At 27.3% G+C, this 19,418-nt stretch overlaps 3 protein-coding genes across 3 annotated transcripts; 2 read left to right on the top strand and 1 right to left on the bottom strand.

Annotated features, from left to right (window-relative positions):
- Positions 1–7,118: 7,118 nt before the first annotated feature.
- LOC111036602 (juvenile hormone acid O-methyltransferase-like) lies at positions 7,119–13,782 on the top strand. Its single transcript, XM_022318688.1, is given in 4 exon segments — positions 7,119–7,339; positions 7,446–7,748; positions 8,448–8,583; positions 13,566–13,782. Coding segments are annotated over 4 exon segments (804 nt in total). The 5' UTR covers positions 7,119–7,150; the 3' UTR covers positions 13,742–13,782.
- A 160-nt stretch (positions 13,783–13,942) lies between these two features.
- Positions 13,943–17,901, top strand: LOC111036610. The gene is made up of 7 exons (XM_022318700.1): positions 13,943–14,016; positions 14,739–14,859; positions 16,030–16,113; positions 16,591–16,665; positions 16,747–17,058; positions 17,244–17,472; positions 17,643–17,901. The coding sequence occupies exons 2-7, from the start codon at positions 14,793–14,795 to the stop codon at positions 17,776–17,778; spliced, it is 903 nt and encodes a 300-aa protein (XP_022174392.1). The 5' UTR covers positions 13,943–14,016; positions 14,739–14,792; the 3' UTR covers positions 17,779–17,901.
- A 131-nt stretch (positions 17,902–18,032) lies between these two features.
- Positions 18,033–19,080, bottom strand: LOC111036625 (protein ALP1-like). Its single transcript, XM_022318723.1, has 3 exons — positions 18,676–19,080; positions 18,296–18,606; positions 18,033–18,238 (listed from the first exon to the last, which is right to left on the bottom strand). The coding sequence occupies exons 1-3, from the start codon at positions 18,985–18,987 to the stop codon at positions 18,034–18,036; spliced, it is 828 nt and encodes a 275-aa protein (XP_022174415.1). The 5' UTR covers positions 18,988–19,080; the 3' UTR covers position 18,033.
- Between the last annotated feature and the right edge of the window lie 338 nt (positions 19,081–19,418).

Here is a 19,418-nt window from a genome sequence, read left to right as displayed (position 1 = left end):
TTTTCGCAAGCCGCGTTGAACTAAAATTTTTATTTAATTTCATATACTTAATAGTATAAAAAAGTTTGTAAAAAAAATTAAAACTGTCTTATTCAGACATATTATTGTTAAGTTTGAGATTAAAATATTAAAAAAAGGAGTTTAGTGCAGCCAATAAACTATTACCCTCAAATAAGTTAAAAACAAAAAAAATGATCGAATTTGGTTGATTTTACAGTATAGGGTCATAAGGTAGACGGTATATTGGAACAAAATTAATCTTGTCCTGAAATTCGATGCGTAATTTGCGACAAATAAAAATTTACCCTATACATGGGCGGATAGGCCTACCGGGAAACCGGGCATTTCTCTATGGGCCCCCCTTCGTATTTCGGTAATGGGGCCCCTTCAGGGGCGCACCCAGAATTTTTTTTTTTTTGGGGGGGGGGGGTAAATTAAAAAAAATTGAATATTAATAGGTAGTATTTATTTTGAAATATGTACAGAAATCTTAAAGCTTGTTTACAATCTTATAAAGTTGAGACGCCTTGTCCTTTTTTCCTCATTATTAAGAGTACTTCTGAAGTTTGAACATCGATTTCTCTATGAATATGAAGCTTAGCGGTTTGAGATAAACTAAATTGTATCGATAAAAATGTATAATCTAGACGTTTCCGGTATCCTACACAGTACACAGTTTCAACTAACGACGTCGCGACGATATTAATAAACAACAGAGGTCTCTCCCGGGGCCCGGAATGACAGGTATAAATATAATATAATATTATGACATTATGACGTTATACCTTAATGTTTAAATTTCGATAGTCAATATTTTTTTTTACAATAATTTAAAGTCAAATGTCAATTGTCAATAAACCTAATAAAATATGTTTTGGGGCTAGCCATTTGGGGGGGGGGGCTAAAGCCCGTTAGCCACCCCCTTGGGTACGCCCTTGGGGCCCTTAAATAAAATGCAATTACTTATGATAGAAATAATTCGAAATTTTTTTTTCGTATGTGGGGAGCACCTTTTTAAAATTTCCCGGTAGGCCAAAATTGGCCTATCCGCCCATGAGTCCCTATAGGTATACAATCCGCGACCAAACTGATGAGATACAAGCTTATTTATTTTATATACTTATACCAATTAATATGTATACTGTAATATATACATAGCGATACAATAGCATATTATATACATACGTGTTTACCGTTCAACTAGGGCATAGCTATACGCTGGCATTATAACCACTTATGTTTGGTTAATACTTAAATTTAAATTTAAAATATTGTTTGACTCTATTAATTGTTTGCCATTCTGGCTAGCATTGGTTTAAATTCTATGTTGAATTGAACATCAAACTTCTTAAACCACTTCTACTGACATCTAATACTAGTAAGTACAGGTACCTATTACCTATATAATAGTATTATAACAAGTAAAGTTAAACTCATATATTATTTAGCATGTTCAGTTAAAACTTAAAAATACTTTTGGATTTACCTTACGAGTTTGTAGGAAACATAACGTAATTAACGTAGACGACATAATGCGTACATGATAACTCACATAGATATACTCGTACATATATGACTTAGGCAGTGGCGTATTTTCAAATTGTTTGTGGAGGAGGGGGGGTCTAAATATTAAGTACCTATAAGTTTATAATATAAAAAAAACACATACGAGTTATGATGTAATAATTATATTATTTGTATTATATTATGTTTATTTCACTACTATAATTATGATTACCTACTATTTAATCATATATTATGTTACGTCGTTATCGTCGTAGTTTTCGTCGTCGGACGGCGACGACGCGACAAAAATAACCAAAAGTTAAACCCAAGTTATTTATACAAATATTGTATATATATTTTTTTTTTATAATAGAAACATTAAAAACCTATAATATAAATATTCTCTTTCTTGGTACCTACGTGCCAAGTTATTTATGAATTTTTAAATTTTNGTCGAGACCCAAGTCACTGGACTTAGGTAGGTAGTAGGTACCTATATAATTTATGTCATCTTATCGATACGCCATAATACGGCGTGTATCTATACGGTCGTAGCCGTACTTTCAAAGTCCAAAAGGCCGAAGACTCATATATGACGAGACGTGTTAGACGATTTCCAAGTGAATCAAATAATAGTATTTTACTGGTGAGAAATTATAGTGGGTACAGTAGCGCGTGTGTGTTGTGTGCCGAGAAGTTGCTCTAGTCTCCGTGGTTACGATACATCTGCCTGCAGAGCTGTAGGTATAGGTACTCCGAGCTCCCTTATATTATGTAGTACCGCCTTCCCCGATGCAGCGACTCGTGTGTTTTTCGGGCATGGTCTTGTTTTCGGTTGATGTTATCATTTTTTGGAAGAGCGACTACTGACTAGTTTGACTAGTTTAACTACGTCTAGACACTAGACACGCACCCGGCTGAAATTCCGTCGTATTTTCGAACGTTTATTACATCGTGAAATGTCAACCACTATACCCATTCGATGTTTTCATAGTGGCTCATATAAATTAACCATAAATGTTAATTTTATTCATATTATGTCATATTCGTGAAGAGCTCGGTTTCGAGTTAGGTAGCAATATATTATACATTATGATAGGTCGATGTATTCCCTGTTATATAATATTCGGTAAATTCTAGGCCCGCGATATTATACAGTATTATATAGTAGGTATACAAAATAAATAAATTGCCTCAGCGTGTGCAGTTTGTGTGGAAAAAATTACATTGGCACCGGGTGCTTACTGCTTTAATAAAATATATTATTGAAATCACAGATGATTATAGTCTATTAAAGTTACCCAAGTATAATTTTTTTTTTATTATTTATTAATACGGCTTCAACATTAAAGTCATTAGCCGGGAACAAAACATGTTTACAAGTTGTTTACAATCATCATAATATTTAAATAAAAATAATATATATTATATAGTATAGTACAAGTTTATAATATAGTGATAATGGTATAGGTAACAATAGTATATAACTATTTAGATTCTATTATATAGATTGGTTATTTTAAGGAATGTTATTAAATAGTTAAAATTGTCTATACTTAGAATATCTCTTAATGAGGAAAAATTGTTCTTTGTTCGGTTAGATTAGGGTATTCTAGGAGTATGCGTGTGTTATGGAAATCGGGGCGTTGTTGCGGAGTTCGCAGTTTGGTCTCGGCTCTCTTCTCATTAAGTGGACGTGTGTGATGTTTGTGTGCCCAATTTTTATCCGTGCCCATCCAAGTATAATTATAATATTACCAATGAATAAAATGTAATGAATTCATTGATTTAATGGAATCTAATCGTCACTGTCGAAGAGGTGATTTAATAATATTATTAATCTCTGGGGAATAATAATACCTAATTAGTTAATTATTCGACTTATCGCTGTTGAAAACTGCAGAGATACTGCTTAAAATCTTTTAAGTAAATAATATTAAATTACTACTAACATTTATTATAATAGCTAATGCCAGCAATAAGTCTACTAAAAAAATATAAAAAAAAAATTAAATAATAATAATAACATATTCATAAGTACTTTGTATTCTTACGCGCTGGGAAATGTACGTTTCTATATATTATACTTATACAGTTATACCTACCTACTAATGCAATATATTACCTTCACAAAATATTATATTATGTTAATGTTCACATTCTTATAGAGCAGTGGTTCCCGACCGGGGGTACGCGTACCCCAAGGGGTACTTGCGATGATCTCAAGGGGTACGCGAAAAAAATTGAGTAATTGCGGACAAATATTGAATTTGGTTAATTTAAAACTATTCGTTTCGGAAATATGCAATATACGTTATTACAAATGAAAACTTGTGTCACACAAATAACAATTTTTTCTTATCTTATAGATGTGGATAACAGAGTATAGAATACCAATACTACATAGAATACTGTCTTATTATAGATTATATAATAGGTTGCGGTGTTGGTGTGTATTGAGCTTCGGCCAGTTTATATTGTTATCATTTATCAAGCATTCGTACACACGGGTAAAACTTGATTTTATAATGGAATCAGTATGACAGTATGTCGATTGCTTTCAAACTGTGATTATTGTACGAAAACTTTTCTTATTTATATTTTATAATTCGTTATTTTCCATATTGTTTATTAAATAAGTAAAATGAGTAATTTTTTATGTGTCTTATTACTCAAAATAAAAATATATACATTTATTACATTATATTATATTATTGTTATTTTGAATTAAATGTTTTAAGAGTGGTTACGTGAAAAAAATTTAAAAATATAAAGAGGGGTACAATCTAGAAAAATATTAAGCTTAGGGGTACTGAAGAAAAAAAAGGTTGGGAATCGCTGTTATAGAGTGACGACGATAAAATTGAAATAATTGTTGGCGATAGAAATCTTATTAATTTTCAGGTCGGAGATTAGTGTTCTATAATGGGGCTCGTGGAAAAATAATATATAGATTATACACAGCGTCCCCGTTACAGCTAACAAATATTACATCCAAATTTTCCATCTGCACTAACAATCCACGGATATTTTTCTTTAAATTCGATCCATTGAGACTCATTCCACACCATTGGCCATTTTTTGTTTTCGATATTACTACTATTACTATTGCTAGGACTCACTAACGTTAAGTTATCGGTGGTTTTAGATATTTCTAGTAAAATAATATTATTATTTTTTTTTTTTTTTATTCGAAGGGTTTTCATTATTTGCCGATTTTCTTTTTCTTTCTAATAAACTTCCCGTTTTTAACCAACTATCCATATTATAACTGCTTATTAAAATAAATTTGCAAATAAAATAAACACGTACCTTTTTATTGATCGACTGGACATAACTTATACACAGATATGATACACGAATCACTTTCAACTGCAAAATGAAAAATGAACACACCATACACATACGGTAATGTGCGACGGCTGGACGTTTTATTTTTATCTAAAATACAGAAATTACAGCACTAATGTTATTTGATTGTTATATTATCTAATCTAAAGTTCATTGCCGTCAATCGTTGCCCAATATATATATTTAATTATATATATATAAATTATATTTTATACAAATTGTCTAACTTAACATTCTTAGTTTTTCTATCAACAATTTTTATAATAATCTAATGACTTTTATCTTTATATTACCTATTTGTTAATTTCACTACAACAGAGAGTATACGACAGAAAGGTATACGGAGTTTATCAGAAATAACCAGAAAGTATACCCTCCACTACAGCACTGCTAATAGGCAGGAGGAGTTACACGTGATAATACTCACTCGTATATATTTATGTGCGGGGCCATCAAATATTTTGCCCTGGGCGAAACTTCAAAATGCGCCTTTATGTATTTTTAATTATTATGAAAACTCAACGATGAATGTTTTTTAACGCGATTTAAACAATTTTTTTCTTTATAAATATACAAGCGTTTGATAATTGTATTAAAAATCAATAAATATTTAAAATAATAATGTATTTACAAATTATAAGTATAACATAATAACATTTATAAGTTATATGAGTAAATAGGTACGTTAATTACTTTTACTTATTAATTACGTTTAAATTATAACTTTTCTAGCTTTTTTCAATGCAGAGTTTTCAATAAGTTCGTTTATTTCTAATGTATTTACCAATGTATGTTCGATGGATAAAATAGCCATATCAGATATTCGATTTTGTCTTATTGTCGACCTCAAATAGTTTTTTATGAGCTTTAACTTACTAAATGATCGGAAAGTACGTGCCTATCTAGAGACTATAACATATTAATATTTATTATTTATAATACTCTATAAAATTTATATGAATATCAGAATATGTTTACAATTTTTTTTAAATTTAATTTGTTCGATGTAACACGAGTTTTTAATATTATACTATTATGAGCCGCAGCTGTATAATTTTATAAAAATAATAAACTCAATCACATATAGATACCTGTAAGGACGAAAGGCTGTAGTAAAATAAAAATTTTCAAGAGCCCAGGACTGAGCCCAAGACAAAACACAAATGAAGAAATAAATAATCAATGAATAATAAAATATAAATGTAATAACTAATAATCAATTTTTAGTAGCTAACGATAGCTACTGTTGTATAATACTCAGTAAACACGAGACATTAAATCTATATTTGCATTAATCAGAATAATTTTGAAATAAAAATAGATGGAATTTATAATCGTTGTATACGTTTATCATTTTTAATTAATCATAATACATATAATATAGACTATAGAGCATATTAATATATTATTACGTATATTTGTACATTTATTTTATTCCTATAAAGTACACAGCAGAACATTATGACTGTGAGACGGTACCAAATTATAGGCATTAAGTTTAAATATATTAAAGCAATGTCGTATCGGGTGCGGACAACAGACATACCTAATATTATTTAAGACTATAAGATAATTATTTAAGTTTAAGAACTTTCTGTACTTAGATCGATTGTATTTACTACCTAACTAATTATTGGCGTAGTGGGTACCTACTTTTATATAAAAATATTTTAATTATTAGATTTTATTTTCAACAGTTTCTTCAAATATTAGAAAAAAGGATATTGAAGCTTCTAGAAATAAAATATACAACATCGACTGTTGTAATTTTTAACATAGAATTCAAGTTTTTAATTTTTACGCCTCCTTAAGAATTGCGCCCGGGGCGTAGGCACCTCTCGCTCCCGCATCGCTACCGCCCTGGATTTATATGGATTTATATGGGGCGAACTACAAATAGGTAGGTAAGTATAGGTGACACTAATTTACATAGGTATACTAAAGAATTTATTTCTGATTACATCGACGACGACCGCGGACTCATCATCGTCTATGAAAAGGCTCTCTAACACAAGATATTTAAATCAGATTCATTGTGTATATAAATAAGTAACCACCTACCTTCCTGGACGGACGGCTATTCTTTGGTACACAAATATACCAACGCGACATATTGTTGCTTTACAATAATGTCGTATTTGTTATGGAAATCATGCATGGTTATATATAATATAAGGAGCTCCTTTAGGTGGGTATTATAGAATCGTTTTGCACCCAGCTAGATGTGTTTGTATTCGAGGGGCAGCCTATAAAAAGAGATCGTTTCATTAGACATCGGTTTTAGTCTGTCAAAATGCATTGCCCAGAGAGGTACATCAAACACAACGGTATGCAGCAGAAGGAAGCCAAGGATACCTTGACTGCATATATCGAGAAAATGGTGTGGACTTCAAACGAAATAGTTTTGGACATAGGGTGTGGACCGGGTGACGTGACGTCAGATATCCTTTATCCTTTTTTGAAAAATAAAATCAAACAGTTGGTATGTAACTCTATTTAAGTCGCTTGGAATAATATGATAATTGTTGTAAATATTGTTTTTGATTATTGTACCTGCCTATTTATTTATGACGATGTCGATTTTTTAGATTGGCGTTGACAAATCCGTATAAATGGTAGAATATGCTAAAAAAACGTTTGGGAACTCCGAGATCGATTTCAAAGCTCTGGATATCGAAAACGCCGACGACTGCAACTCTTCTTATTCCCGCGGATTCAACAAAATTTTTTCATTTTTCTGCTTTCACTGGGTTCATAATAAAGCCGATTCCTTGCTTAATTTGCACACGATGTTGGGAAGTGGTGGAGAAATTTTGATTAACTTCTTGTTAGTCAATCCGTTGGTTGAATTGTACAAATGTATGGACGAAGAATGGCAAAAATATGTTAAGGTGAGTAGTTACCCATTTATCTTTTTTTAGGTTTTATTTCAATTAATAAAATAATTTACCATTTTATTTATTAACAGTTAAGAAAATTTATATACTCAGTCGAAAACCTCGAGGTTAACCTATTAATGGTGATTAAAGTGACACCCATACAAATTCAACTTATAATATACACTTTAAGCGAACTTTATTTTATTCAAGGCTTGAAAACGAATTACAATTTTTTGATTTTGATTTCAATTTTGCTAACAATATTAGATTTTTCTGATTTAAATTTAAAAAAGTTTATGGATTTCATAATTTCGTACTTTCTATTTCGTTGCACAATATCTATTTAATTAATTTTGATATTTTAATTTTTTAAATGTGTTAACGATTTTACATTTTTACGATTTCAATTTTGATTTCCATCAGAGGATCGTTGTTCGTGAGTTTCTTTCACTCATTTTTACGTGAGGCTGTGGAAGGGTTAAATAATCGAAAATACTTACCAATAAACAATATATACTTGTTAGTTATTATTGAATTTCTAATTTGAACCAAATTTCTTTTGAATTTTAAATCAAATTGTTATTGTATATAAACGTTGTACAATTAATTTTGATATAAATCGATTTAAATTTTATGTTACCTACTTTTGATTTCATAGAGGATTTTTACTATTTTTATCGATACTTAAAATTGATTTTGAAATTGATGCAGGACCTACAGCACATGGCTCAAGATTTGTTTTCACAAGATGAATTGAGAGAAATGTTCGTCAATGCTGGATTTCGAATCATCAGCATAGAATCAAGTGTCAAAAAATATGCATATCCAGACATCTCATCATTTTTGGGTAATTACGATCGCTTGTATTTTTATTACTATTATTTTTTATTCGATCAAAACTCAAAAGCTACAATGACAATGATTTTTAGCTAACTACCTATTTAAAACTATTTACTCTAATTATCTCATTATCGGGACTCGTAAGTTTATGCACTAAAAAACGCCTGAATTGGTGTATGTATGCAACTATATTATGCTCCGAAAAATGTTCAAATGTGCATTCAAAATCGTCAATATCATCACACAGTAAAAACTTGTACGCTTGAAAAAAAGTACTATCAATTAATTTTTTTAATTTATCAAGTAAACTCAATATCTTCCAAATTATTTTTGATTTAAAAACTATATTACCTAATAAATACATTTTTTTAGTTTATGCGTTTGTTTATATTATACTTTGCTATTTTTAAAAGACTTCACATATTCAAATTAACACTTGAACAATTCATTATGTTTGTCAATTCTTCGTATCTAGAAAATAGAAATAGAATCTGTGGTTGATTATATACTATATCGAATTCATACATTTAGTCTATTTTTTTAAAGGATAAATAATAATGATTTTAATTTCGTGAAAAACCTGTGTTTTAAAAAAAAAATTATTGCAGTTGGACAATCCTTTTCGATTTTTAATATAAAAAATATCACACCTTACTGCTGTACTTATCTATTTTAGATTCTGATCCGAACTATGAATGTATTGATTTTACATGATGTGTGTTTTTTTATTTATTTTTTTTTTTTTGTGTCTGTCATCACGGTTTGGGGCAGTAAAAGTGTTTCAATTTTGTTTAACAGCGACTTTAATAGTAGGAAAACGAATCTAGTTGTTATATTCGAGAGATCAAAGTAAAAAAATTCCCAATAGTTTTCAAAAGCGACAGGTATAACAACAAAAAATTAAAGAAATACGGTTCAAAATCAGTTATCGAAAACATCGATTTTGGTTTTTAGTGTATAACTCTAAAAAAATGACTGTAGATACATGCAATTTTCTGTAAAATTTTCAAAATATTTTGATTTCATTGAACTATAAATAGGCATATCAACATTTTCGATTATTATTTGTTTTTTTAAACTAATGCCAATGAAAAATTTTTCGCTAGGTCAAAAAACTTGTAAATTTAATACAATAGGTTCCTCGTAAGTTGTTGTTAGTGGAAAAAAAAAATAAGCTTTAATCTGCAATGGTTTTTTTATGCGCTTTTGAATTTAGAATTTTGACAAAATTCGTAAAAATCTCGAAAATTAGCAAATTATTTTGAGTTAGAAATTCATAGTATTTTTTTTTATATATCCAAGGTATAAAAAAATTAATACTTGTTTCCTTATAAGTTTGTCTAACTTTATCAAAAAAAAATTTTTTACCGTTAATTCAAATTAAATTGTTATGAGCGTTTGAAGTTGAAATTTTTACAACATATTATTGACATATACTCGTATATATTGACTCGATTTCTCAGTAGCGATTAACTGAAGAAACATGAAACTTAGGTACACATTATGTTTATTTCATCAATTCATATACTCGATCAAATGTTCAAAATATTTTGACTCGTTTTGAGCTGTCAACGGACATTTTCAATTTACATTTTTTTTTTCTATAAATGTCAATACAATTTTAGTGGTTTCGTCAAAAAGCATGAACATTTAATATAAGGCTCTTGATATTATATTGTTTACAATCACTTACACGCTTTTTAGTGTTTACTTCGTACGTTTAAAAATATATAGAAGAACATTAAATTTGACGTAGGCATAAGTCATACAATTATCTATATTTTTTCGTAATTTTATTAACCATATTAACCATTATTGTTTAGGGGATATTTTGCTGAACGATTAAAAATGAAAATAAACAATAAATCGCATAAATAAATAATAATGTACATTTTAGTTAAGAGTCTAAAGTAATTGCATTATTATAATTACCTATTTATAACTTGAAATGTGAAAACTGAAATTTATATGTATAATGAATAAAATACCTCACAATTATAAAATATGCGAATAGAAATTTTTAAAAAAATGGTAAGTGGTCTGCTGTACATTATTTGTCTTGTAGATCATTGCAATAACCGGCGTGTTAAATTTAAATTCAATGATATACAATCAATGTATACAAAAACACAGTCACCTGCCTATAATATTAACATTTTTACGAAGTAGTTATATTTGTTGATATTATTTATTTTACCATTAAGTATTGGGCAATAGCAATATTATGAGTTAAATTAATTTGCGTTTAAAAATGTCATTGTGAGTATAAAATATGATGATGTAGGTACTTTGAAAGTTTCAAATAACCACGAACAATATTTTTAAATTACAGCCAAATAACTAAAATCGTTGTTGTTTGTATCAATATATCTATAATTTCGTGGAAATTTGAAATTAAAATGTCTGTCGGAAAAACTGTGTTTATATATTTTTTAGATTTTTTGTCTGCAGTATGATCTATTTATGAGAGTTTTAAATGTTCAATCCTTAGTATAAAAATTGACTATTTCATAATTGTTTGATAAAGATGACTAAATTTTGAAGAATTTTGTGAAAATGTGAACTCTAAATAGGTTCTTATAAAAAAAGCATGGTGACTGTAGATATTTAATATTTCTCAACTGCTATTAAAATAAAGTATCTACTATCTATGGTTAACAGCTTTTGAACTACAACAAAATGAAAAAAAAACCGTTCGATATCAATGTCGTTAATTTATGGCTGAAAATCTAATTTAAACAAAAATTAAACATCAAACTCTTATAAAAAAAATAGTTTGACTTGTTATAAGGTAGGAAAACACGTATGGGAAAACTTTTATTACATTTTTAAAGGTTTTTTATTTTTTTTATTTTTATTTTTATAATTTTTTTTATGAATTTCTTACTTCTTTCATATAGGTAGGGAATGTAAAAATTATTTATGAATTATAATATTATGTAGATATCTAGTTAAAACTTAATCTTTCAGCACTCATTTTAATTACGCAATTAAAATGCATTTTTTTATAAGTAAAAGTGACCATTGATTTGATAATTTTAGGTTATTTATAAAATTAATTGTTTCAAGCTTCTATAAAACAAATATGATGAGTGTGATCAAATTATCTTAATATTTTGAGAACTTAAGTCTAAAAACTGTTGGGTATAATTATCAATACTAGAGTGTTGTCAAGTTTAATTTTCGAAACGAACTATTAAACTAATCACCAGTTGTAAATGAACTGGAAAACAAACAAAATAATGATAAAGAAGTTAGTTTTTTTTATTAACAACTTATTGCGGTACCAATATACAGTACTTATTAATTGGTTAATACCAGTAGGTTTCATCTATTTAATATTAATTATGTATCTGATTCTGTGAACAGTTGTAGCCAGCAGCTAGCATCACAGATTTCTATTTAGTACTGTAGTATACATGTTCTATGGTTAGCAGCCCCTTATCATAAAATTATAATTTTTAAAATAAAAAAATTATAAAAAAAAAATTTGTCTTTTATACATAGGTACCTACATAACGGCGCCCTTGTTGACTGTAGTACTAATGCCTAATAGTAAATTAAATTACTCTAATCACCATAATATCATAACATTTACTCAGGAATATTATAGACTGACAGAATGTCTCCGTCAGAATCGTTTTTCGTTTTCGCAATGATTTATTGTACTCAAATTTAACACAACCATTGCAACTACTCTTTAGACACCTATTGTATAGCATAGTTAATATTTTAACATTTTTTCAACTTATTCAGTTAATTTTATAAAAATTAATTTAAGAATTGAAATAACTTAGAGTTTTTCAGTTGATTCAAAAATAATTGTTCAAGTTAAAATTAAAAATGTTTTTTAAATGTTTGGTTTCAATAGATTTTTAATTTACTCATGGTGGATATAATCTATATTATTATGTATCACTATTCACACTGGAAAAAAAATGTAACTTTAACTTTTCAAATAGGTAGTCATCCACAAATTAACTCAAAGTGCAAATTGTTATTGTAGGTAGAAAATACATTGTCATAATTTATTTCTCATAGAAATGGCTAGATTGTCAATTAAATTGTTTAAACTTATTTTTTGTTTTTGATGCCATGTACTAACCATATGTTTAGGAATATTTTTTAAACATCATAATCTAATATTTCATAAGAATAAAAAAATTTCCGCTGTACGCACATTGTTTTCGCAAGTTTAAGAATTATTAGGAAGTTTAAAACTCCAGGCACATACGCAATCACCTGTTCATTCTCACAATTTCTACAAGAACACCAACTTGTTAAATTAATTTGATCTCTCATTCTAACTAATTGCTGTCTGTTCATATTCCTAGTATTCCTAGTAACCTAGGTAGTATATCTGATATACCTAGTAATCGAAATTGGCAACCCCAGTTAAAAATGTAATATATGGACACTTGCCTACAGGCTACAGCCTACTTTATACTTAAAAAGAATTGAAATCAAAAAGATATTCAAGATTTTCCTAAATATATTACATCACATACAATATGTCAATTGTTAGTTTTTTTATACAATAATAATAATATTACTTCCTAATTAGTGGGTATTCAGTTTTATGTATTTTTATTTATATTTTATTGTGTAGCTTTTCATGAATTTATATCAGTTTTTACATTAGAAATTTCATAATTGTAATACTTTATTTTAAATTTTTGAATTATGGAGTATAAAAATACCTAATTAATCAACGTAAGTAAAATAAAAAAACCGTTTAATTTAATTTTTAACTTTTTTTGTTTTGTTTTACATTTAAATTGAATTGATTTTCATGTCTAAAAATACTTTGTGTAATGATTGGTGTGACTTGGGTTTTTTTTAATGACAAAAAACTTTAATTAGGTATCTTTATAGAAATATTGTATAGGCAGTTAGTACAATAATAATTATGTATTGACACAGAATACAGATTTGATTTTTTATTATTATTTCTTGATTATTTATCTTATTTTATATTTGTGTTTTTAGATGCCGTCAAAGCTGTAGATGAAATATACAGTATTTTGCCACAACATATGCATGACAGATACACCACACACTTTAAAGGTAAAGCATTTGAGAAGCAAATGGTTGAAATATGTCCAATCACAGGAAAAGCAGTCTTTAAATATCATCCTATTAATGTGCATGCTATCAAAGATTAAAATTTAAAACAGAATAATCAATAATAACTTTATGATTTATAAACAACAGGCCATAGCATTACAGAATAATTGGAATATTAATATAGAAAATATCTTTAAGAAATATTTTATATTATTATAATAATTTATATACAGTTAAAACATAAATAAACAACTTAAAACATAACAAAGTTATTCTATTGTTGCATTTAAATTTATTTCAGGTACAAATTATGTGCTGTTAGAGGTATTGAAGAACTTTTAACTCTGTTTTTAAAACACCAAATTCTCAGTAGGTATGATATATTTTATTATATTATTAACAAATCATTTTTAAATGTATCACATTATATAGGTAGGTAGGTATGTTATGTTTAAAAACCCAGATTTAATTGATTCCGCAACTTTTTTTGCAGTTAAGATAAACCGAATCTGATTAAATGTATAGCCGATATACACTTTATGTGTTATGCCTATTTAATTTTATAATGCAATTTTTTACAATTTTGTGAGTTTAAATGAACAAAATATTTAACTCGACTAAATGTTTTGTATAAAAACGCTATTATGACATTGTTTAGAAACCGAGTTTTTGTTGTGTGGTACCATAAAGCCATTATTAAGAGGCATTATCAATAAATATGTAGGCGGTAATCTAGAAATTCGCTAGAGCAAACCGGTTTAAATTTCCCCTTAAAATGTAAATCGGTTTGGTTTAAAGAAATTCGCTGAACTAAACCGATTTAAAATAAAATGCACCGGTTTATTTTTACTTAGACCACCACAACTAGGTGGTTTAAAAACACCGGTCCCGATTCGTCCCCTCCTAATTTTTAATAATCCCCCTAATTATTCTGTTATCGTAGTTATCTGGAATTTATATTTTTATAAACAAATAATTTATAAATAGAATTGGTTTTGTACTTATTAGTTATTACTTAATATTATATTTACTTGACTAAGCTACTTATATGTCACTAAGGTGCTGTGTATAGTAGTTTATTTTATTACCCTATAGTACAGTAAACCTTACTTATAATACATACAATAAATCATTATTCAAGTCATCAAGATGTCAAGTATTTGGAATTTTGTTGATGAGGTTGATGAGGATCAGATAATGGATAACTACATACAAGGTACTTATGTAGTCTTGTAAAAGATACTTTTAAAAAGTATTCAAGTACAGATACAGATACTTTTTTTAAAAAGTATTTAAAATACGTATTTGAATACTCGAAAAAAAAGTATTTAAGTACAAATACAAATACTTTTAAAAAGTATTTACAGATACTTTTAAATACTTTCAAATACTTTTTTAATATGTTTTACTTTTTTACCTTGGCCTAATGACCTTATAGATAAATTGAATTATTAGTCAACTAAATTAATTTTTTATTTTAGCACTCTAGTTTTACTTAAATTAATTAGAATAAGAATAATTCAGCATTTTTTGGTCTTTGGTGTATGATGTCCACCAAATACTATAATTATAATACTTTGACAGTTTGACAACAATATAATGTATTATAAATATAGTCTTATTGACTATACAGTATACACTATACAATATTCATTCATTACTCATTATTAATTTTATAAATGTGTCATAGTAGCTATTATTATTATTAGGTATCAAGAAAAGTTGCAATTTTTTTTTAAAACTATTTTTTATTTGATTTACAGTAGTTACATGTAAAATTATTCTAATCATATTTTGATTTTTTAATCTGTAATAAATAATTTATTGCATTTAAATAGCATAATTTTATACATAATTCGAGTAAAGGACAAAGGTATTTCCGATTTTATTAGGAAATCGACGGACTGTATTACATTCAATTAAATGGATACACATAACCTAGTATAGGCCACTAAAAATATTACAATATACCTACCAAAACACACCATGAACGATCTATAAATAAAAATCTTGTACAATTTCAAATTTTTTTTATTCAATTTAAATTTGGTAATAAAATAAAACGAAAAAAAGTATTTAAAAATAGTATTTGATTTTAAATACAGATACTTTCAAAAAAGTATTCAAATACTATACCCAAGTACTTTTTTCAAATGTATTTAGAATACGTATTTAAGTACTTAAAAAGTATTTGAATACTTTTACTCAAATACTTTTACTCAAGTACCTACTTTACAAGACTGGGTACTTATAATATTATAATATAATGTATATTGTATTAGCTTAAACTAATAATGAGTAGGTATAGCTATATTCTAACCATATTAAAATGTTTACTCCAATTTATATAATATACCTAACAATGAACCTTTATTTTTGGTTTTAGTATTGGAAAACGATTATATTTCTGAACTTGATAGTGAACTTGTTAGTGCTGTTGGTACACAAGATACAGAAACCACGGATTCAAGTAAATAAACCTAATTAAATACTGTATTCTAAATTTCTATAATATTATATTATAATATAATATGATATATTCAGGCGCGTACTGGTAAAAAAAGGGCAAGGGATGCTATATAATTGAAAGGGCAAATAGATAACAAAAATTGTTGGGACAATTTTAAAATATGTAGATTATTTATAAAATATTAAAAATACATAAAAACGTAAATAGCTACCAAGTTACAACAAACATTCAAACAAAATTGTACAATATTAGATTACTTAATTTTCTACAATTGTATGGTAAAAAATTAAAAATAAATTGACTGTCTGTGATTAAACATTCAAGTATTATATTTAATTACCTTATAAATATCATAAATCCGATTTTAGCAATTGCAATATAGGCAAGTAGTAGATTGTAAATAGATGACTAAATTAAAATATAAAGATAATTTTTATAAAATATAATATAACAATGTACCCTTATTTTTGGTTTTAGTATTGGAAAATGATTATATTTCTGAACTTGATGTTAGTGCTGCTGGTATACAAGATACAGAAACTAAGGATTCAAGTTAATACAATTAAATATTTAATGTTATATTTACAATTTATGTTTCAACTTAATAGGTATTATATTTGTATTTTATTTTAGATTCGTGGTCATCAAGTGCTACCAAGTTACTAATAACATTAAGAGGAGCTTGCCATGAAAAATTTGAGAAGATCAAAAAAAAGGGAAAAAAATTAGAACAGTGGGATGTGATTTCAAAAGAAATGAAAGCAAAAAATATTAATGTAAGTCCTAAGCAATGCGACGAAAAATGGCGAAGGTTATTAACTCGTTTTCGACAAGTGAGGGATGCATCTAAAAAGTCTAGGAGTGGTGGAATAAAATGGCAGTATTATATATTAATAGAAAATGCCATATCATCTACAGCCAGACAAACAATTTCACCACCAAAAAGTAAATATTTTTATTTTACTAAATTACTTAAATAATTTTAATATTATTGTTTATTCATTAATGAAAGTTAAATTTATTATACTTACATTTTAAAAATATGTATTGTATTAAATTTAGAATTTTCATTAATGATTGATAAATCATTATCTATCTATCCTTTTGTACTGATTTTAATAAATTTTTAGATTTGTTACATGAGTCAACCAAAGTTACAAACAGTTCTATTGAAATGCCAGAGTTAGAATCTTCAATATCACTTTCAACAACATCCGAATCATCTTTTACAGGAACACCAAAACCTTTATTTAGCCAAAACAGTCATGAAAAGATACCTGCTTGGTTTACTAAGTTTGAAAAGTTAAGAAATGATCAACTAGAGGCAACTAATAATAATGCAAATCAACTAAACATGCGGTTAGCAAAATTCATAATTATATTTATGTTTATTTAGTCATTTTGGTTTTAAACAAATGCTTTTATTCTAAACTTCCTTTTATTTGATCTGCTTCATTTTATTCATTTGTTTCATTCACTTAAAATATACTATGATTCATTATGATAAATATTACTCTTTTCACTATTAGTCTTGACAAGTTGGAAAAAAGAGATGAAATGATGCTGAATACTCAAGAAAAATTATTAAAAAAATTAGATGATGCAAATCAAATTGAAATTCAAAAGATGGAACTTTTCAAAAAAATTTATGACATCAACACATAATGTACTTATTTTTTCAATATTTTAATTTGAGACCAGTATTACAAAGTTTTTTCATTGGTATAGTAAAGAGAGGGCCAGTTTTTATTTTTATTTTGTTATTTACATTTTCAATTTGTTTTTATTACTAGAAAATTTTTTATTGTTTTGTACTCTATTATAATGTTATGTAATTAATAATTAATATTAAAGATAAAAAGGATATATTATAACATTAATAACAGTGTTTTAAACTTATTCATTTATTTATTTTTTTTTTTAATTAATGGTTAATGTATCACAAATTAAATTTCTTTTGGTTGTACCGCTAATAACTTCATTTCTTATTTCCTGTAAGTTCAATTCAGTTTGACTAGGTACAGCAGCATCAAATGTATCTTTGTTAGATATGCATATATTATGTAAGCAGCATGCAGCAGTTATCACTTTGCCACAAAAATCTTTTTTGTATAAGTCCATGTGCCTAAAATTAAATTACATTAGAAAGTTTTTAATTATCTATAAAAATACATTTACACACTTTAGTTTTCGAAATCTGCAGATCAATTTGCCGAATGCCTGCTCAATTAAAACCCTTGTGCTACTCAGCTTGTAGTTGAAATTTTTTTGTCTCAAACTTAGATTACCATTATCTTTATATGGTGTCATGAGGCCTTCGGTGAGTGGATAGGCACCATCACCAAGAATATGACATGATTTTGGGAACAAAGACAATGGATTATTAAGGATTAATTGGCCAATTTTACTGCATCGATAGATTCGAGCATCATGAGAACGCCCTGGCCAACCAGCAAACACATCAATAAATTTCATCTCGGCATCAACAATTCCCTAAAATAAAATGAATAACTAAAATATCTATTTAAACAATTGAATTTAAAACAGTCACGGAATACCAACTTGCAGTACAACAGATGGAACTTGTTTTCTGTTGCAAAACATATTTCTATCCAACTTTGGCATTTTAGTTCTTTTTTCCCATGGGAATAAAGTATTTATATGGCACCCATCAATACAGCCAAATACATTTGGAAATGAGCTTAATCCTCTTAAAGAATTAAATTTTTCAATATTTTCTAATGCAGCTACTCCTGTAGGCCATACAATTATCTCACTAGCTACATCATTTATAGCTAATAAACAGTTTGTTATAATTCCATGGCTTGTACTCTCTGCTATGTTAAAGCGATTACCAATTTGTCTGAAATGCATATTAATTGTATCTCAAATAGTCAAATTATAATTGGTCTGTAAGACTGTAAATGTATATTATATTTGACAGCCCTAGTAATGATTATAGGGCTGTGAATTTAATGCACTAAAACACTTTAAAAAATGCCAAAAAATATAGTATAAAGTGCACTTAAAATGGTTTTTATTTTAATTTTTATAATTATATTGGTATTATAGGATATTATACATAGTACATACATAAAAATGTGTTTATTTAATAAAAAAATGATAAAAATGTTGATTCAATTTGAATTTCACCTGAAACATTTATAATTGTATTTCAAATATCAATTGGCAGAATTTAATTAAAAATACCAAAAAAGGAAAATATGATTTACAAACGCAAAAAAATAAAAACGTATAAAAATGCAAAAATAAAAGTTTCATAAATGGATTCCTTGTTACATAAT

The sequence above is a fragment of the Myzus persicae genome, unplaced genomic scaffold (assembly GCF_001856785.1).
Source record: "Myzus persicae strain clone G006 unplaced genomic scaffold, MPER_G0061.0, whole genome shotgun sequence".
NCBI lineage: Eukaryota > Metazoa > Arthropoda > Insecta > Hemiptera > Aphididae > Myzus > Myzus persicae.
This window is presented reverse-complemented; position numbering and strand designations above follow the sequence as displayed.

Excerpts from the sequence above, each read along its gene's own strand:
- LOC111036625 (XM_022318723.1), bottom strand. The coding sequence starts at position 18,987 with ATGCATTTCAGACAAATTGGTAATCGCTTTAACATAGCAGAGAGTACA. Across the intron at positions 18,607-18,675 it reads TTCCATCTGTTGTACTGCAA|GGAATTGTTGATGCCGAGAT; the intron begins GTTGGTATTCCG and ends ATTTTATTTTAG. Across the intron at positions 18,239-18,295 it reads TGCAGATTTCGAAAACTAAA|GCACATGGACTTATACAAAA; the intron begins GTGTGTAAATGT and ends ATTTAATTTTAG.
- LOC111036610 (XM_022318700.1), top strand. The coding sequence starts at position 14,793 with ATGTCAAGTATTTGGAATTTTGTTGATGAGGTTGATGAGGATCAGATA. Across the intron at positions 16,114-16,590 it reads TACAGAAACCACGGATTCAA|TATTGGAAAATGATTATATT; the intron begins GTAAATAAACCT and ends TTTTGGTTTTAG. Across the intron at positions 16,666-16,746 it reads TACAGAAACTAAGGATTCAA|ATTCGTGGTCATCAAGTGCT; the intron begins GTTAATACAATT and ends ATTTTATTTTAG.